The sequence below is a fragment of the Momordica charantia genome, unplaced genomic scaffold, assembly GCF_013281855.1.
Source record: "Momordica charantia cultivar OHB3-1 unplaced genomic scaffold, Mcharantia_2.0 BLBB01000160.1, whole genome shotgun sequence".
Taxonomy (NCBI): Eukaryota; Viridiplantae; Streptophyta; class Magnoliopsida; order Cucurbitales; family Cucurbitaceae; genus Momordica; species Momordica charantia.
In genome coordinates, this window is record NW_028275316.1 from 44,156 (window position 1) to 64,640 (window position 20,485).

At 34.0% G+C, this 20,485-nt stretch overlaps 1 protein-coding gene and 1 long non-coding RNA gene across 3 annotated transcripts; one reads left to right on the forward strand and one right to left on the reverse strand.

The window, feature by feature from the left end:
* Positions 1–11,307: 11,307 nt before the first annotated feature.
* LOC148207268 (uncharacterized) lies at positions 11,308–13,147 on the reverse strand. The gene is made up of 3 exons (XR_015788067.1): positions 13,010–13,147; positions 12,517–12,561; positions 11,308–11,462 (listed from the first exon to the last, which is right to left on the reverse strand). It is a non-coding gene; the product is annotated as an uncharacterized LOC148207268 (long non-coding RNA).
* A 4,751-nt stretch (positions 13,148–17,898) lies between these two features.
* Positions 17,899–19,613, forward strand: LOC148207269 (exopolygalacturonase-like). Of its 2 annotated transcripts, none has more exons than XM_088118454.1 (4): positions 17,899–18,103; positions 18,184–18,483; positions 18,631–19,153; positions 19,268–19,613. In XM_088118454.1, exons 1-4 carry the CDS (start codon positions 17,969–17,971, stop codon positions 19,525–19,527), a joined length of 1,218 nt encoding a protein of 405 aa, XP_087974580.1. In that variant the 5' UTR covers positions 17,899–17,968; the 3' UTR covers positions 19,528–19,613. The 2 variants fall into 2 exon arrangements, with proteins under 2 accessions (XP_087974580.1, XP_087974579.1); XM_088118453.1 differs by having other exon boundaries at positions 18,631–19,149; positions 19,268–19,466.
* The last annotated feature ends 872 nt before the right edge of the window (positions 19,614–20,485 follow it).

The following is a 20,485-nucleotide window of genomic DNA, read 5'->3' on the forward strand; positions in this document are numbered from 1 at the left end:
ACTTGGTTTTCTGTTCCTTTTCTATCTTTATCTCTAAGTCAAACTCTTGTAGCAGCAAGATCCATCTAATCAACCTAGGCTTAGCTTCTTTTTTAGCAAACAAGTATTTAAGTGCAGAATGATCAGTAAACACTATCAATTTAGTCTCAATCAAATATGAACGAAACTTATCGAATGCGAAAACAACAGCCAAAAGTTCTTTCTCAGTCACAGTATAGTTCAACTGACTACTATTTAAGGTTTTACTTGCATAATAAATAGGATGAAGAATTGTACCTTTTCGTTGACACAACATCACACCTACAGCAAAATCACTTGCATCACACATTCGTTCAAATGGCAAGTTCCAATCTGGTTCAATTATGATAGGTGCTGAGCTAAGTGCATTCTTAAGTGTCTCAAAAGCTTTCAAACAATGTTCCTAAAAAACAAAGGGTCGATCCACTTCCAACAACTGACACAAAGGTTTAGAAATTTTCACAAAATCTTTTATAAAACAGCGGTAGAAACCCACGTGTCCTAAGAAACTTCTAACACCTTTTACAGTTGTAGAAGGGGGTAGTTTGGCAATCACATCTATTTTGGCGCTATCGACCTCAATTCTTTTTTCTGAAATTCTGTGACCTAAGACTATACCTTCACGTACCATAAAATGGCACTTCTCCCAATTAAGCACAAGGTTGGTCTCTTCACACCTTTTTAAAACATTCTCTAAGTTCTCTAAACAAACATCAAACAACTCACCAAACACAGAAAAATCATCCATGAAAATCTCTATCGTGCTTTCTATCATGTTTGAAAAATAACGGTCATGCATCTCTGGAAGGTAGCGGGAGCGTTACAAAGACCGAACGACATCCTCCGGAACGCAAATGTCCCATAAAGACACGTGAACGTGGTCTTTTCTTGGTACTCCAGAGCTATAGTAATCTGGCTGTAACCAGAATACCCATCGAGGAAACAATAGCATTCCTTCCCTACAAGACGATCAAGCATTTGGTCAATAAAGGGTAATGGAACATGGTCTTTTCGAGTTACCTTGTTTAAGCGACCGTAGTCCATACACACTCTCCAAGCAGTCACCGTTCTAGTTGGGATCAATTCGTTGTCGTCATTTGTAATCACCATCATACCACCCTTCTTGGGAACGCATTGAACCAGGCTAACCCATCTACTATCCGAGATGGGGTAGATCACTCCAGCATCTAACCATTTTATGATCTCCTTCTTGACCACCTCTTTCATTTTGGGGTTAAGCCTCCTTTGACACTCAATAGAATTTGTGGCTCCTTCCTCCAGAATGATTTTTTGCATGCAAAATATGTAGGGCTAATTCCTCTAATGTCTGCTATGGTCCATCCAATAGCCCTCTTGTACTTAGATAAAACCTGCAAAAGCAAATATTCATGTTCATTAGACAAATACGAAGAAATGATAATGGGCAAAGTATCATTTAAACCCAAATAAGCATATTTTAAATGAAAATGTAGGGGTTTCTTCTCAAATTTTGGAGGTTCAATGATGGAAGGTTGCAAAGCCTTCAAATAAGCTATTATCAGCTGCAAAAGCTCGAAATGCTCAAATTGGGGTAAAATTGTGCCAGGCGCAATTTTGTCTTCTTTTTCTATGACCTCCAAATTTGCTTCTAAGTCTTCCACCATCATTTGTTGGAGTTCCTCCATGATTGCCCCTATTGTAGAGCACTCATCGACTTCATCTGGGAGACACATTGCATCAAGGACATTGAAGGTTACCTGCTCATCATTGACCTTCATAGTGATCTTTCATTCCCTAACATTGAATACCATATCTCCAGTTGCTAAAAATGCCTCCCAAGAATGATCGGCACCTCAAGATCTGCTTCACAACCAAAATTATGAAATCGGCTGGAAAAATAAACTTATCGACTTTAACAAGCACATCTTCTATTTTCCCTTCCGGTTTCTTTATGTACCTATCAGCTAGTTGTAAAGTGATAGTAGTGGGACGAGCTTCTCCTATATTTAACTCTTTAAAGACAGAAAGAGGCATAAGATTAATGCTTGCTCCTAAGTCACATAATGCTCTTCCTAGGTTCTTACCTCCTATTGAGCAAGGGATAGTAAAACTACCGGGGTCCTTACATTTAATAGGCAATGGATTCCCTAGAGCATCACTACTACACTTTGTTAAGGCTACCGTTTCATGCTCACCTAACTTCTTACGCCTAGATATGATGTCTTTTAAAAACTTGGTGTAGTTACCTCCAATTGAGCAAGGGAAGTTTCTAATGCAGTATTTCCCACCAAGTAAGAATGTAAAATTTACATTTGACATAAATAACTTCCAGCAGTTATCAGGAAAGTCTGTGAGTGAGTCTTGGGAGAGATTCAAACATCTATGAAATAAATGTCCACATCATGGAATCTCAAGATGTATATATATTGAAACCTATTATTGAGGATTGAATGAAGTAACGCATTTGGTGATTGATGTTTATGTAAATAGAGAACTACTATCACAACATTATGATGAAGCACTCAATGTCCTTGAACAAATTTGTGTAAATAACCATTAGTTGTCAAATCCACGATCAACAACAAGGAAGACATCCAAATGGTTTCAAAATGATGATGTCCTCTCTGCCATCAACTTAAGGATTGCAAACTTCACGGATATGATGATGAAAAAGATGCCTTTTGCTGGAAAATCCAATGTAAAAGCAAATGTCAGCAATATTTAGGAAGTCTCTTGCTCATAGTGCGAGAGGGATAATTGCTATGATGAATGCCTAGGAAATCTGTTTTACTTAAGGAACCTTCAGGATAATAGAGACAACTCTTACTCCAAAACTTACAACCCTAGATGGCAGTAGCACCCAAATTAGTAGTACTATAATGTAAGTGACGAATTGTAGCCAATTTGCACCACTATAGTGTTATGGTGTAGGTCAATAGAAAAAAACTGGTCAATTGGCCTCTATAATTATGATATGGTGAAGGTTAATAGAAAACTGAATGGCCAATTGACCAAATATAGCGGTATGGTAAAGGTTAATAAAAAATTAAGAATTGCCCCCATACAATGGTATGATGAAGGATAATAGAAAAATGAATGGGCCAATGGCCTCGATATAGTGATATGATTAAGGTTAATAAGGATAATTTCATCTCAAATTTCGAGTATGAGTGAAAAGAAAAAGTGGCATGTGTAGGTTTTGGAATGATAATTAGGTCAAAGACATTGGGTAGTGGTTGAACTAGTATGATATGGAATTTAATGACAATGAAATTTCAGACAAAAATGGTCAAGGTGGAGATCTTAACATCAAAAGAGAGCTCAATATAGAACTCTTGTAGTTGTTCGAGAGACCATGAGGGCATTCACATTTTCTACATTTTTTACTTTTTTCACTTTTTTTTTCATTTTCATTTTTTTTCCTCATTCTTTTTTCTTTCTTATATAGACGTGACTCTACTTTGCTTAAACACAATTTAAATCAACATATATTTGTTTAGTAGGGAAAATGAGGCTGAGTTAATTTAACTATCTAAAAACATTCGTTATAAAATGTGAAGAGTAATTTTAGGACATTAAAGATACATTTTTTATAAAAGAAGTGAGACATGAGAATCACAAAGACTAAAGACTCAATTTATTTATATTTTACAAAACTAACGAGTAAGTTTTGTGTCTTTTTTCTAAGTCATCAAAAGAAAAAAAATTAATTGTCATGCACAAACAAATGATGAACATATATAAAAAAAATTAAATAAAAGTGAAAGAAAAGCACCAACATGTTTACAAAAGATTATCGTAATTAAAGGTATAAACAAATAATGTAATACTCATATGAATAATCCCTTACTACAACGCGTGTGGCGAGGCTCTACTATCCTCGATTCTTTCTTCATCGAATAAAAAATGGAGGCACCCTTATCAGCCTCCTGATTAGGGTTGACCTGAGTGAGGGATTTCATGTGCCTACACGAGAATCTAATACTCCACGAAGGCCGCCACTACTCATCCTTGATTCTAAACTTAATGGAAAAGCTCGAGTAGGAGGCTTGTGTACGTGTGTGTCAAAATAAAAATAAAATAAAGCCACATATAGAAAATAATACAAAAAATAAATTAGACCTGCTTAAAAGATGAAGTTCATTGTGGAGTCGTCAAACTCTCGCTACGGGTTTGCAACGTGGAGTGGCAGACTTTCTTCCTGAGAGGAGAAAATTGGAGTTGCCACCAGTCTTTATTTATAAGATGTGACTGACCACTCAAATGCATGGATAAATTGTTCTGAACAAAAAAAAAATATTTGGGTTCGGAGGTCTTTTGTGTATAAGGAATGTATTAGTACCCGACAACACTCGTTCAATGAACGATAATTTATTTTCTCATATACTAAATCCGGTCTTATACAATTCATAACATACATTAAACTTCCTATTATACGAGAGTACTCCAATTGAGACATACTATCACTCGTATTTGAATAAAATTGATGGCTAGCATCCAAATGTGTCTTTACAACTTTTATATCAAATTTCTTGAATTTTTCATGAATTCTATCGATATAATGTGACTAAGAAAGTGCTAATCCATCAGATGTTCTATGGGCCTTGATTCCCAAGATAACATATGCGACACCCATATCTTTCATTTCAATCTTTCTAGTCAATATTTGTTTTGTAGCTAAAATAATTTTTTTTGTTGCTACCAATTATTAACATATCATCAACATACAAACATACAATTACCAACGCCGTTTGAGTTCCTTTAACATAGACATATTTGTCACATTAATTGATTTTAAAGATATTTGTTATCATAACATGGTCAAACTTTTCATGTCATTGCTTGGGCGCCTGTTTCAAACCATAAAGAGATTTGACCAGTTTGCATACTTTCTTCTCTTGTCTAGAAACAACAAAACCATCTGGTTGTTCCATATATATTTCTTCCTCTAAGTCACCATTTAAGAAAGTCGTTTTTACGTCCATTTAATGTGTTTCAAGGTTGTATAAAGCTGCGAAGGCGATTAACATGCAAATAGAAGTAATTCTACTAATGGGTGAATATGTATCAAAATAATTCAACCCTTCTTTTTGTTTATAGTCTTTTGCTACAAGGCAAGCTTTATACTTATCAATTGTTCCATCTACTTTCATTTTCCTCTTAAAAATCCATTTACAGCCCAATGGTCTAGAACCAGAAGGAAGATTAACCAATTGGTTTTGCATAATGGTATCAATTTCACTTTGTGTAGCCTATTTCCAATATGGTGCTTCTAGAGAAAAAATTGCTTCAGCAAATGTTTGAGGTTCATTTTCCAACAAATATGTTAGAAAATCTGCGCCAAAAGTTTTTTCAACTCTTGTTCTCTTACTACGTCTCGGTTGTTGTATCTCATCCAAATTTTCTTGATTAGATGATGATTCACGTGTCATTTTCCTTATATTTGACTCATTTTTCATATTATAAGGAAACATATTTTCAAAGAATCAATGATGCACTCCTTGACTCAATAATTGTTTTTGCATGTATGTCATAATTTCCTGAGTTATATACAAGAAACCGAATTGCATACCTAATAAACACACAGTCAGCTGTTTTTGGCCCTATTTTAACCATTTTAGGTTTAGGAATCGCCACCTTGGCCAAACACCCCCACACTTTCATAAATTTATAAGTCGGGTTTTCGTCCCTTCCATAATTCATATGGAATTTCTTGTGTTTTCTTATATGGAATTCTATTAAGGATGTAATTTGCTGTAAACAACGCTTCCCCTCATAAATTTTGTAGTAATCCTGAACTAATCAACATAGCTTTCATCTTTTCTTTCAATGTTCGATTTTTTCGTTCTACTATGGCATTTGATTGAGGAGAATAAGGCGCAGTAGTTTGATGTACAATTCCATTTTCTGAACAAAAACCTTCAAAAGCTGATTCATAATCTCCCCCTCGATCACTTCAAAAGATTTTAATCTTTTTGCCTAGTTGATTTTCCACTTCAGTCTTGTAGTGTTTCAACACTTAAATGACTTCATCTTTACTTTTTAACAAATATACATGAGAGTACCTTGTATTGTCATCAATAAATGTTATAAAATACTTTTTACCTCTTCTTGTAGGAAAAAATTTCAAATCACATATATATGAATTAATTCAAGAGGTTTAATTTCTCTTTCCACTAAATGAAATGGAGGTTTCGTCATCTTTTATTCAACACATATTTCACATTTTTTATTATGATCAAATGTGAAATTATGTATTAAATCTATATTGCACAATTTATTTAAAGTTTTGTAATTAACATGGCCCAACCGCTGTTGCGCCTCTACTTAATAGCTCGAGGGTAAGTGTAAGTGCACACTGTCATAAGTAATACTATGGAAATATTCCAAGTTCATCTCAACGAGACTAGTTTTCTTTTAAAAATTGATTTTGTAAATTGCTTAAATGAGTAATCGAGTTTGGGATAAAAATTGGTGAAATTGTTGGGAACGCAATTTAAGAACACAAAGATTAAAAGGTCAACCCCCTACTAAGATTTAGTTCTAAAAAGATTAATTACACCTACCAAATGTGCCTGTAATTATGCTCAATTTATGCAAACTGGTTCAACTCCTATTCCATACCGCTTTTGGTTTGTTTAGAAGCTTAGGTTAGCATTTACGTATGTCTATGAAACTCTAGAAGCCTAAATAAATCAAATTCTAACTTATGTTTAATGGGTAAGAGAGTCTATGTCTAGGATATTGTTTTAGTTCTTATGTCTAAGTACCTTCCCGTTTTACCTTGATTAAATCCGTTTGACTCTAACCTTTTCAGAGTTAAATTGAAACTAGTGTGATTTAACAAGTGGTCAACATGAAAATCAACTGGATAAATTGTATTAATCAAGATAAGCAAAGAGAGCATAATACGTCGTGCTCACTGATAGATGTAATTTAAAATAGATGAACTAAACCATTCGTAGGAGGGTTGAAGAGATAATTTAGCTACTCATTGAAGTAAAAGAAATACAATAACAAAAGAATGCATTTTCATTAAAATTGGAAAGAAAGTACAAAATTGAAACAAGTTGAATTATAATAAAATAAACAAAGAATAATTGTAGAAAAATAGTTGAAAAACAAAACTTAAATAAAAACTACTAAACTAAAATTAATAACAAGGTGGAAAAGAAAAACTAAAGTATCGAAAATGAAGTGTATTGAAGTGATCCATGGAAGCTCAATTTATAGGCTTGGGAGGTAACAAAGTGTTGAGAATTTCATGGGAAATGGGTAGCCACTAATTGTTGTAGAGATCTTAGGAAGTAAGACTAAATGTTGGACCAATACTTGGTCAAAAGTGGTTACGTTTTGATAATCAGGGTATCAAATGTGGCTGAAGCATTGTAAAGCTAGATCTTTCAAGGTAATGTGGCTGGCACATTCCTCTAGTAAGCTGGGAAATCTTCGCGTGCAATGTGCCTGACGCATTTTGATCATCAATCTTCAATTTTTCCTTACAAAATAAACCTATTTACACAATTAACCTTCATTTACCTATAACTAAATGCCCAAGTCCTTAATCACAAAATATGCACATTTTTTGCCAAGATAGGTGTATGATCATACACTTTTCATCCTAAGTAACTCTCAACTAAGCATGAAAACCTTTTTTTTTTTAGCCTTTAATCAAGGCTTATCAACCGCCCATGCCAAATATCAGAAAAGTCAATCAAGTAAACAGAAGAACCATTCTTATTATTAATAGTTGGGGACTTTGGTACAACAGTCATTACATTAATCTTGAATTTACCATCACTTAAGTAAGTTTTCTCCACATAGACGTCATGTTTACGAAGTACAAATTTATCGGAAACAAATACCAGTTTGAACCCATTTTTTCTATGAAGAGAACCAGACACTAGGTTCTTGTGAATGTCGGGAACATGAAGCACTTCATTAAGGGTCAGTTCTTTGCCAAAAGTCTTTTTTAGCACCACTTTTCCTCGTCCTTCAACTTTGGAACTTGAAGAATTACCCATGTAAAGTTGTTCTCCATTTCATGTTGATGTATGAGTAGAGAAAATCCACTTATTTGCACACATATGACGAGTGCCTCCAATGTCTACCCACCATTATTTGGTATTGCCTACCAAGTTACATTTAGACACTAGAGCAGATAAATCAATGTTAGCAACCCCATCAGAAAGATTATCCATTTCTGTTACATGTGGTTGAGCATTTGATTTCTTCTTCTAGAAAGACTTTGGCTTTCAACAATCTTTGGAACGATGTCCAGGTTTTCGACAGTTATAACAATTGCCATTGAACTTCATGCCTTTGTTATGTGGCTGACTTGGACCAGCCCCAGAAAACTTCCACTTCTTATTATTGGCATTAGAAGATCCTTCTACAATATTGGCTTTTGAGATCATAGGATCATTGGCTCCATTTTCTATCTCAGGTTTCTAGCTATCCCCCTCAATTCTTGAGATAATTTTTGAAGTCTCTCCATGATGGAGATAACTTCTCAATTATCGATGCAACCTGAAAAGATTCACCAACAGACATTTTTTCAGCATGCATCTCATGTAAAATGACTTCAAGTTCTTGAATCTGGCTTATCACAGTTCTGGAATCAACCATTTTATAGTCCTGAAATTTTCCTACTATAAATTTCTTTGATCCAGCATCTTTCGTTTTGTATTTCTTCTCTAGCGATTCCCAAACACTTTTCGCCGAATCAACCCCACTATAAACATTGTAGAGTGTGTTGTCCAGCATGTTCGAAATATAGTTGCTGCACAAATATTCTATATGTTTTCATGCATCGAGTGCAAGCAACTTTTCTTTGTCAGTCTCACCTTCATCCAGAATAGGAGCATCTTCTTTGAGAAATCTTGCCAAACTCAACATTGTGAGATACAACAACAGTTTTTGCTGCCATCGTTTGAAGTTATTTCCATTAAACTTCTCAGGCTTTTCCACTATAAATTTCCGATATCATCGAAGACATTCTGTGAATTAATCAGAAACGTTTTCATGAAATTTTATATAAACAAAATAAATAATTTTACTGAACAATTTATCTTAAAAAGAAACACTCGATATATAGACTTAAATTAAATTGTGTGCGACAGAATGTAGTAGAACTTATTTTTTAATTAAAAAAAGATTTTGGGTGAAATAAACACACAACAGCGAAGGAACACCCAAATTGAAAACAAAATTAAACTTTGAAAATAATCTGGACACGCTAAACGGAAAGTAATCATGAAAGATAATAATTAAAAAAATAAACTTACTGAATAAACTTATGAAAACAAAAACAGCAATATCTTGAAATACTTACACGAACAGAAAGAAAATTAAAACAGAGTAACAAAAGTAAGATCAGTATTCAAAGAACCATGCAATTGAGAAGGAACTCAAAGCAACAGACTTAAAAAGAGAAATTAAAACAACACCCAACCAAGAGATCTAAAATAGAATCAAAACCGATAAATATAAATAAATATTGGACCAACACCAATACTGATTTAAGTAAGCAAAATTTACAAACAATAAAGATGACAGAGCCAGAATTTACAAATAGAGAGAAAAAATATTACAACGTATAAAGTCACGATGAAGAAAATAGGATTGATAAACATGAAATTCACATGAATTAAGACACAAATTAGAGAGATATATAAACAAAGAATATGAAAAAATTTGTCTTAAGACTGTTAGATATTATGTAGACAATTTTAAGGAAACACGAAAATAAACAATTCGAACCCAATGTAGCGTTGTTCCTTAAGACAAATTTGTTCTCTCTATGGTGCTCAAGGTTTCATAAACAATTGTCTCCCAAGATAGGACGAGTATACCAACCAATGAATGCAGTACTTCACGCACAGGACTAAACGAACTCAAAGTATTTAAGTACTCGTACAGAAGTAAAAATATAGAATATTTTGAGGGATGAGTTTTTTCTCATCCAAAACTGAAAAAAACCACAGTTTATAAATTATTTGTGGCCATTCAAATAGTTACATCTTTTCGTAATCCTTTACAAAAGACACGTCCTATCACCAAAAGTTGTGTTTCTTTATTCTATCAAAAATTAATTTTATTCAAAAAAATTGAAAGACCATAAAGCAACGAACCAAGAGAAAAAATGACAAAAGGGAGCAAACCTTGAGAAAGAGAGAAAAATTGAAGGTACTGGACCTCTCTTTGTGATCTATCCCCAAAACCTAGCCACCAAGCTACTATTTAGGATGAATTCAAACTCACCACTTTTCTAGGAAAAGATCAACCAATAAATTAAATGACAAAAATATTTTTTTATTAATTGGTGGAATGTTTAAAAAATGAAAAAAACAGTATTATGATTTCAAATATTAATTAAAAGATTTGATTTTTACCGAATTTTGTTAAATTAAATTAACACTTTTCCAAATGAGAAAATTTTTATTTTAACATAAAAATTCACATTTAATGAAAAAAAATCTTTTTGATTTTATTACTTTTTTTATTTTATTCAACAAGATTTGATTTGGATAAATATAAGGAAATCGATACTTAAACTAAATACTTTTTAATTTTTAATTTTTTCTTGATAAAACACACAAAAAGGAAAAATTTACTATAAAATTAAACAAAAATTCTACAAGAAAAAACTATTACAAATCAAATAAAGAAAAACGAATGATAAAATTGAATACTATAAAATTTAGGGTCTATATATATGACAATAATGGTTTCTTTTTATTGCCCAGGTTCTGTAAAAAATTAAGGTCAGCAAAGTCAACTTCAAGAATATAAATGCACATCGGCTACTCCAGTAGCAGTCAAACTTATTTGCAACAAAAACATACCATGTGAGGGTGTGGAAGTTGCTCATACCGACCTGACGTATAGCGAAAGTCGAAGTTCGATTACATCACAGTTTGCAAATGTGAAGCCACCACCGTTTCTGGAAGCAAAACCCTAAAATCTACGTTGAAGTTACCCCTTTTGATGGTCCATCAACTAATTAATCTTCTCTAGAACTGCTTGTATCTTCTCAAAGTTGGCCTCAATTTCGCGATTATTAACCATAAAATCAAGGAATTTGCCAAAGGATACACCAAAAACACATTCAGTCGGGTTAAGCTTTATCAAATATCGATGCAAAACTCTGAATATCTCAGCAAGGTCAGATAGGTGCGATCTTGACTGCTTTCTTTTGACAAACATATCATCTACATAATGACACAACCCGTCCCAGAACACCTACTGGTTCAAGAACAGACCGCGCCGGCCATGGACCCCACTAGGTGCAGAGTCTATAGCCGGAAAACTTCTAGACTTTTAAACCAATTTTTAACATCACTTCTATTCTTAAATTTCTTCTAGATACACTATTTAGGATTTAACTACAAATGATATGCAATTTCTTAACGACTCTGGGTGGCAGAAGCTGGTCCGTTCTCTCTTTGAAACTCAGATACAACCTGGGGGGAAAACAAAGGGGTAAAGAGTGAGCTGAAAAGCTCAGTGAGTGGTAAATTAATACAAAAAAAATAATATTGTAAAACTTCTTTCGTAAACAACTGAAGTTTCGAAGTTCTGCAAAACAAACCTTATAAAACCGTTCTACTCATAAAACTTGAGCAACTAAAACTCATAAAGACTTTCTCATAATAAACGTGTAACAGCACGCTTTCTCTAAATAAATTTGTAAATCGTTCTCCTGAAACATTAAACAAAACTATGAAAACACTTTCTAATATCATATCAAACATTTTCTTTCAACCAATAAATAGGTTCAGAAAACTCGACACCACACATGTATCCACATTCTATTCTGGTCTACTAGCGTAGAGTAATCTCAATACGCAGAGCAGAATAATTCTATTTCTGGTCTACTGGCATAGAGTAATCTCAATATACACAGCAGAATAATTCTCTCAACACGTGGATTAAAATGGTCCCAAAGACCTTGTATTTCTGGATATACTGTAGAAACACATTCACATAACATACGGGTAATCACCTGGATACAATAACATGGTGGTTTTGAAAATTTCTTTCTCAATCTCGTAAACTTTTCTAAATTTCTTCTTTTCTTCCTTCTAAGAACTTTTCTTTCTTTCTCAAACCATTTCTGAAATATTTCTTTCTAAACACATTTCATGAAATTCTAAACTCATTTTCTGAAATCTCTTTCTAAATAACATTTCATAAGCTTTAAACAATTCTTTAAACTCATGAGCATTTCTGAATTCTCATAAACATTTCTAAATTCTCGAAAAAACATATTTTCTTTCATTCATAGCAGAAATGCTAAACCATACATAATATATGTACTTTCTTGAAATTCTATCATGATATACTTCTAAAAACATTTCTAAAATAAACCACCCACAAATTCCAATAATACTATCCAAAACATTTAATAAAATAACCACTCACAAATTCCAATAATAATATCCAAAGCATTTAATAAAGTAACCACTCGTAAGTCAATAATAATATCCAAAAACGTTTAATAAAACAACCACTCACAAATCCTTTAAGGGAGTCGTACGCTGTTTCAAATTTCCGCTTGACCTGAAATATTGATTTAATACCAAATTATTTCAGGTGGGTCCCACCAAACCCATTAAATTTTTCTTTCTCCCACTCTATTTCACGCAAATAGCCCAATTTTTCCAACATTTTTCTTCTTTTTTTTTTCCTTTTTTTTATTTAATTTAAAAACCACACTCTCTCTCCTCTACTATTGATCATCTTGTTCCTTGACCCAAAACCACCGTACCATGGCTTCTTCCCCTCCATTTCTTTTTTTTAGCTTCTTCTGCAAACTATACCAATCCAGATATGTGACCAAAACGCATAAATTGAAGCTAACTCATCGATACGCATATTCACATAAACCAGAAATCCAAGTTCGACACCTATTTCAAGAGATTTCTTAGGCAAAACAACAAAGCCATAGACTATTTCTCTTCAACCTCTATTTCTTCCCAAACCTTCAAATAAAAATAACTTTAATTACCACTTCTAAGGTTGGTTCTTCAATCCGGCTCACAATCACCATCAATTTCTTCCTCTTCCTTATGTTTCGGTTGAAAACGCCAAGATCCCCTTTTCTTCCTCCTTCTTCCTTTTCGTTCTCTTTCTTTTCCTTTCCTCTTCTTTTTTTTTTATCTAATTTTCCTACCACCACATGTCCTCTTACACCACACACACTTGCACCCTATTTTTTTTTTCAATTTCCCAATTTCTTTTTAAACACAAAAATAAAAATTCATTTTTTTCTTTTTTTTATCCAACGACCAAAATGCCCTTATTCCAATTTTTCTTATTATTTATTTTTTTTAACTCCAAACGGTCCTTACACATAAACTTCCATATTACGCTTAATCTGCTTTTCAAATATTTTGTACCACTCTTTGGTAGATCACACATGCGTTCTTCAGGCTAAACAACATGATCTTATAACAGTACAAGCACTATTCAATTATGAAGAAGGTATGTACTTAATCAAGGATGTGCATCTTAATTTGATAATAAATGGACTGGGCTTCCATATAGATGAATAGTTCGTGCCTAGTTGTGGCGTCTACGAGCTAGTCAATCCTTGGAATTGGAAAGCAATGCTTTGGGCATGCTCTCTTGAAATTGTGAAATCCACACACATTCTCCATTTTCCGTTAGATTTCTTGACTAATACTACATTAGATAGCCACTCGAGATAGATAACTTATTTTATATATTATGCTTTAAGCAATTTTTTCACTTCCTAAAAAATTACATCTCTCATATCTCTATTTACAAGCCTCTTTTTGGCTAAACAGGTTGGAACCATGGGTCGATGGAGGCGGTGCACCATAACCATTGGATCAATGCCTGACATGTCCTCGTGAGACAATTCAAAAACATCTGAATTAACTTCGACGAAGTTAATGAGTTTCTCCCTCTTAGTGGCCCCCAACTTGGTATCTATGATGACATGCGCTCAGGGCTAAGTAGGGAACAAGCTCCAACTTTTCCACATAAGTAGATGCTCTTGTCGAGGTGCTTGTTCATGGTTGGCCTTCTCGGAGATCGCGTGCATGACGGAGTCTTTGAGAGCAGTAGTGTAATATTCACGTGAAGTCTTTAGCTATCCTCTAATTATCCCAACACCACTCGGTGTCGAATAATTCAGGATCCGGAAGCCGCAATACTTCCCTTTGTCACGCTTGTTGGGATCTCCTATGAGCTTGTCCGGACGTTTAAACAATTTTTCCATCCTTGTTTCTTCCATATTAGTCAAGAACTGTGAGATAGGGATGGTAGTAGGAGTGTATCTTTCGTAAGGTGAGCTCCTACTTGTTCCAAAATCTGAATGTTTGTAATCAGTGTGATGCTATAAGGTTTGGAAGGCATATCCCCTATCCTTAGATTTGGAGTCAAAGTTGCCCTTTTCAGGGCGACTTGATTTCTTCTAGTCAGGATTCTTCTCTATCCGACCTGTTTTTGTGTGAGCTATACTCGTGTCTATCAATAACTTTCTTGGCCTTTTGTAAGACCTCAGCAAATGTTGCAGGGGCTTCTTCTCCCAATCTGACTACAGTTAGAGTCTAGTCTGCCAAGCTTGTTAGGAAGTAACACATTGCTGAATCGTCTGAGTAATATATGACCTTGAGTTGTTCCTCTTGAAACTAGGCCACATACTCCTTCAACGTATCATTCTCCTTCTGCCTGATGGTGACAAGGTGAGTCGTTGTTTTTGTATCTTAATGTCAATAAGATAATTGGCTAATGAGTTCTTTCCTCAGTAGACTTTAGGTCGAGATTGACCTTGTTGGCAACTTTTGGTACTAGAGCTATGCACTCCCAATTAAGGCAATCTGAATGGCACGATATTTGATGGCATCAATGCTACCTGGAAGTCTATGAGATCCTCAAAGAGCTCAACGTAGTCCTTCAAATCCGTCATAGGGATTCATGGTGGGCGTCTTAAACTTGCTCAGAATTAAAGCATCTAAGACATCTAGACTAAATGGTGATTTGCCTGGCTCGCCATTGTTGGAAATACATTCCTTCTTCTCGCATTTCTTCTTAAGGGCTTCGACCTGAGCATCAAACTTGCTTTTCATATGGTCACACTATTTCCTGGTGATCAATGCTTGAGGCTCGATCAGTGTGTACTTGGATTGAACCTTGTTGTTGAGCTTGTTACGCAGGTCGCTCTGTGAGACATTCCCTCCATTTACAACGAAATTCTCATCTCGCACCTTGTAGTTGAAATAATTTCGTAGGTTGTGCCTTCCATACAACTATCTATACCCTGGAGATGGGATGGGTGTCTTCCAATTACCAGATGTTGATTGTAGTCCCCAGCTTCATTACGTCGTTCCACTTGGGAAGGACACTATTCATCCTCATCTTGGATCCAATAATGAGTCCCGTCCTGGTCACATCGACCAGGTTATTGTAGAGTTCTTCATGGCTCAAACTCCAGCAAACATATCATCTAACTCGACCTGCATTGCTGCTAAAGTGTCGGGGTTAGCCTGACGAAGAAGCTTCCATTCGGTCTTTTTAGTGCCCCCTCCACGGGTTCGATGCGAACATTTGGTCCGGCGGGGTGGAAACGGTGGGAGTGCATTTCGAGTAGACTTACAAGGTTAGTCGCCTGCTAATTAGACCCGAGCTCAATCCTCTCCTCCTTTAGAGGTTCCCTCATGCTGAGGGTTAGAAGTATCGCACAACGATTGGGATGATTAGAATCAGTTGACATGGCTGGTGCCATTTTAACTCTAGTTAGGAATGACTTAAAATGTCGATAGTGCCCACAAACGGCACCAAATGTTTATACGAAAAGTTGAATAAGGTCCAACCTGGTCAAGGTATAATTGGTGGAATAGCCGAAAGACCCATATGTGGAATGACCTTGCACAAGATATGCAAACACTTCGAAGCTTAGGTCAGTATAAACTCGAATTTAATAGGGAGTTCGAGATGGAATTCGATACCTGATGCAGGAGTGAGGCCCCCTATTTATAGGTTGGGGATCCGACATGCAATTATTCATATCGGCCCGAAGGTCGGACATGTTGGGTGGTGCTGTTGATCATACCTCCTAATCGTTTGTCATCCCACAAAATTCTTACTTCCTACCTTTGCAACTAAGTATACACCCGTACTCACCTTGAGCTCTTTCTGTTCTCCACATGGCATTACAATTTTCTCCCCAAACAAAATTAAAAGTTTAAATTAGTCCAAATCTTTACAAAAATTATGTTTTCATTTTTCTATTTTTAAATTCTACTTAATACCTTGAATTTTCACAAATCTATTTGGAACAAAATGGTTAAATTTTCATATTGCATCGGATAAAAATGAGTTTTTTTTCCTTTTCTTTTTAGTATAAAACGTGAAGGTAGGAATTCAAAATATATGACCTTTTGGTTAAGTTGGAGATAGATGTCTTATCTAATTGAGCTAAGTTCAAGTTGATACGATAAAACTACATTTTAAGACAAAGTATGGGGATTTGTATTTGATGGTGTGTATATATTTAGTAATATTAATGGTAGGATAGTTGGTAATTTCAATATTTTTAATTATTCATATGAATGCTTCATTAATTAAATTAGTAATCTAAACAAATTTAAATAATATGTCGATAAGAAGGAAAAAGAGCTTTGACAGTAAAGTTTAGAGACTACCTCTTGCCCATATTTTTAGTAAGGTTATTGGTAGGATAATTGGTAAATTTAATATTTTTGAATTAGTCATATGAATATCTCATTAATTAACTTAGAAATCTAAAAATAAATAATTAGTCTAAGATTTACTTCAGAAAAATATTACGAATTTATAATAAGATTTTCCTAACTAGAAAAACAAGAAAAAAATTATAAATAGAAAACTATGATAAAATGATTCCCACGTTGGTGTTTAGACCTAAACTATCACATTCCTTTGCTTTCTAAATTTTTCACTGGCAGCCGCGTTGAGTTGGGAAAACCATATATATTAAGAGGTACTTAATTGGGTACGATTACTTGACTTTGTTAACTGGGTACCAATTATCATCCGTTGAAGTTTAGGTTTCGCATAAAATCTTATAGCATCTAAATTGAGACATCAAACAAGTTTTTGGAGCTGTTACTTGTCTAATTTGTCAAAGTTATAACTATATATTTTAACAATAGTTTTAGGTCCCACATGTTTTACGATATCATAAATCATATTATGTGTGTGTGAATGACTCTCCGATCCCGTGAGCAAGACTAATGACCGATCATGTTTTAATATTCATTCCTTCTATATTTTTTTTAGTAAAAAGCAAAGACGTACAAGGTGACTAATCGACGATATTTACTACCTAGATTTCAGTCTCCAAATTAGTTTTTTATGTTTGTTTGTTGAGATCAATTGTTTATCAAAAGTCAATTTTGTTATTATTATGATTTATGTAGATTTTATATGAAATATCAAATAGACATCTTAATTATTTATATGTGATGTTATCGTTATTGTTTTAAATGTTAAAAGACTGTCTAAGTTAGTTAAAAAAGTCCGAGTTGTCATAAATATAGAACATTTGAATCAATGAAAAAAAAAAGTTAAAATTTTAAATTATTGAAATAGGATTAGATATTTGAATAATTATAAATCAAATCCGCAATTAATTACTCATATTTTTTGTACACCACTTGTTACGTATTGTGCTATGTGGCCATGCAGGTTTGTCTCGGATACAAATTTACGGAATGAATTTTGTTGAAGTGACTAAGAGAAGTAGTCGTTCCAATAACAAAGCAAATGCCAATAATAGGCAAGCAATTGTTTAACTTCAACCTCTCAATGATTTTGATAAATTTAGCTCATAGGAATCGGGAGATAATTTCCAATAATGTTAATTTCTTCACATATATAAAGAGGAACATTCATACTAATTTCTAAGTTAGCAATTAGGACTAAGAGAAGATAAGAAGCTTAGAAGGCACATAAAGGAATGGGATTTATTACATCAAACTTTGTAGCGTTACTGTTATTGTTACTTTTAGCGTCTACTGCTAAATGTCAACCTGGTGCGGGTGTTTTTGATATACTCAAGTATGGTGCCAAACCCAACACTGATGTTACTCAAGTAAGTGTATATAATTAATTTGATAGACCATTTTAATTTATACAATAAACGTTTATTTGATGAAGTAATTCACTCTACAGGCTTTAGCAACTGCATGGAAAGAAGCATGTGCATCAATCACTCCAAGTAAATTACTGATTCCAAAAGGAATTTACCTATTAAGTGGAGCCAGCCTCAAAGGCCCTTGTAAGAGTCCTATTGAGGTCCAAGTAGATGGGATTTTACAAGCTCCGAGCGAAGTGAAAGGAGAAGGGTGGATTATGTTGGATTATATCGATCAATTGACATTGTCAGGCACTGGAACTTTTGATGGCCAAGGAAAAGCAGCTTGGGCAAAGAATGATTGCCACCAAAAGAAAGAATGCACCAAGCTTGCCATGGTAAGTGTTCAATCATTAAATAAATAAATATATATACATACATATACATTAATATAGCCTAATATCGTTTATTATTAAATATATGTAATCTCAATTAATTTATATACTTTTGACACTAAGAGCTTTTTATTTGTTCCAAATGAACAGAGTTTGAAGTTCAATTTCGTCACTAATTCAATAGTGAAGGATATAACTTCCTTGGACAGCAAAAATTTCCATATCAATGTTTTGGGCTGCAAAAATCTGACCTTCCAACATGTGACAATTACTGCACCAGGGAATAGTCCCAACACCGATGGAATTCACATTGGTTGTTCAGAAGGGATTAACATTCTTAATACAAAAATCGCAACCGGAGATGATTGTATCTCTGTAGGAGATACTAACAAACAAATAACTATCAGTGATGTAACTTGTGGACCAGGACATGGCATTGCCATAGGAAGTTTGGGCAAGTACACCAGGGAACAAGGTGTGGAAGGAGTTACAATAAAAAAATGCAAATTAATTGATACTACAAACGGTGTCAGGATCAAAACATGGCCGGATTCTGCTGGTTCATTCGGAGCATCAGACATGCATTTTGAAGATATTGAAATGGTTAACGTCAGTAATCCTGTCATTATAGACCAAGAATATTGTCCATGGAATCAGTGCAATCGAAAGGTATGTATTAAAATTGTACCTTATTTAGTTCAACTAATTATTAACTGAAAAATGTATTTAAAAAAACAGTGGAAAATTGAGTTATATATGACAATAATGTTTTCTTTTTACTGCTCAGGTTCCATCAAAATTAAGGTCAGTAAAGTTAGCTTCAAAAATATCAAAGGCACATCTGCTACTCCAGTCGCAGTCAAACTTGTTTGCAGCAAAAGCATACCATGTGAGGGTGTAGAAGTTGCTGATATTGACCTGACGTACAGTGGAAGTCAAGGTCCGATTACATCTCAGTGTGCAAATGTGAAGCCCACCATTTCCGGAAAGCAAAACCCTAAAATCTGCGCTGAAGTTGCTCCTCTTGATGGCCCATCAACTGATTAATCATTTCCATGGTGGCAATAGTTTCATGGAAAACCATCTTTTTCCCTAGCATTTTTATTTTAGTTTTGAAAGGTTCCCATTTCGTGCATGCGATGGATCATGTGGCATGCTTTTAATAATATTATTTGTACTTTTATAGAGAAATCACTGTTCTCGAATGACAGTCACTACCTTAAAATAATTTAATGTCTTAAAATGAAAAGAAAAATATTTTTTTTGTGTCAAAAGAATAATCCAAATTTGTTAGATCTAATTTATTTGGTACTGTCATGATGTTTTTTTGAATAAGTTGTCGAAGACTTTTATGAATTAATTTTACACGCATAAATGTATTGTGGATTTAACAAATATTGACCCATGTCAAAATTCTTAATTTCAACCAGTTATACTGAGTATGATGTATGATCAAATTCATAATATAATCAATGGAATATTTTCTATGGATGATTAATAACAACATGACACAAGTGAAGAGATGAAAAGCCAATTAACATGTTACTGCAATACAAAGAAAAAACAATACACATGAATATAGTTATTATAATATATATATTTTAGGATATGGTGTTTGGACTAAAAGTACACCGCTGCAAGCCATCAACACTTGAAGTTTCTTATTATATGCTACTAATTTCCATTTTCCTATTGTCGTGAATATATTTATTTGTCAATCATTTGAAGTAAAAAGATAAGAAAGCAAAACCTAAGTTTATGGTAGCTAATCACAAACGGAAGCAATCCAACCAAAATAATAATATTTCGGATTCAAATTAGGACGTATATTCTCTAGGAAGTTAGAATCTCCCCTCTCATATTATTGTTGAACCATTTAGGATCCCAATTGCTTTCGCTATTAGACACGAATTACTTGGAAATTTAAAAACAAATAATCTGAATTAAACTTTCATATTTTTTTCTCCATATGAGTTTTTTATAACCCAATGTCGTTCTGAATTTT

Bases quoted from the DNA above. Each gene is read 5' to 3' on its own strand.
- LOC148207269 (XM_088118454.1), top strand. From the start codon at position 17,969: ATGGGATTTATTACATCAAACTTTGTAGCGTTACTGTTATTGTTACTT. The intron at 18,484-18,630 runs GTAAGTGTTCAA...CCAAATGAACAG, and splicing joins AATGCACCAAGCTTGCCATG to AGTTTGAAGTTCAATTTCGT. The intron at 19,154-19,267 runs GTATTAAAATTG...TTTACTGCTCAG, and splicing joins TCAGTGCAATCGAAAGGTAT to GTTCCATCAAAATTAAGGTC.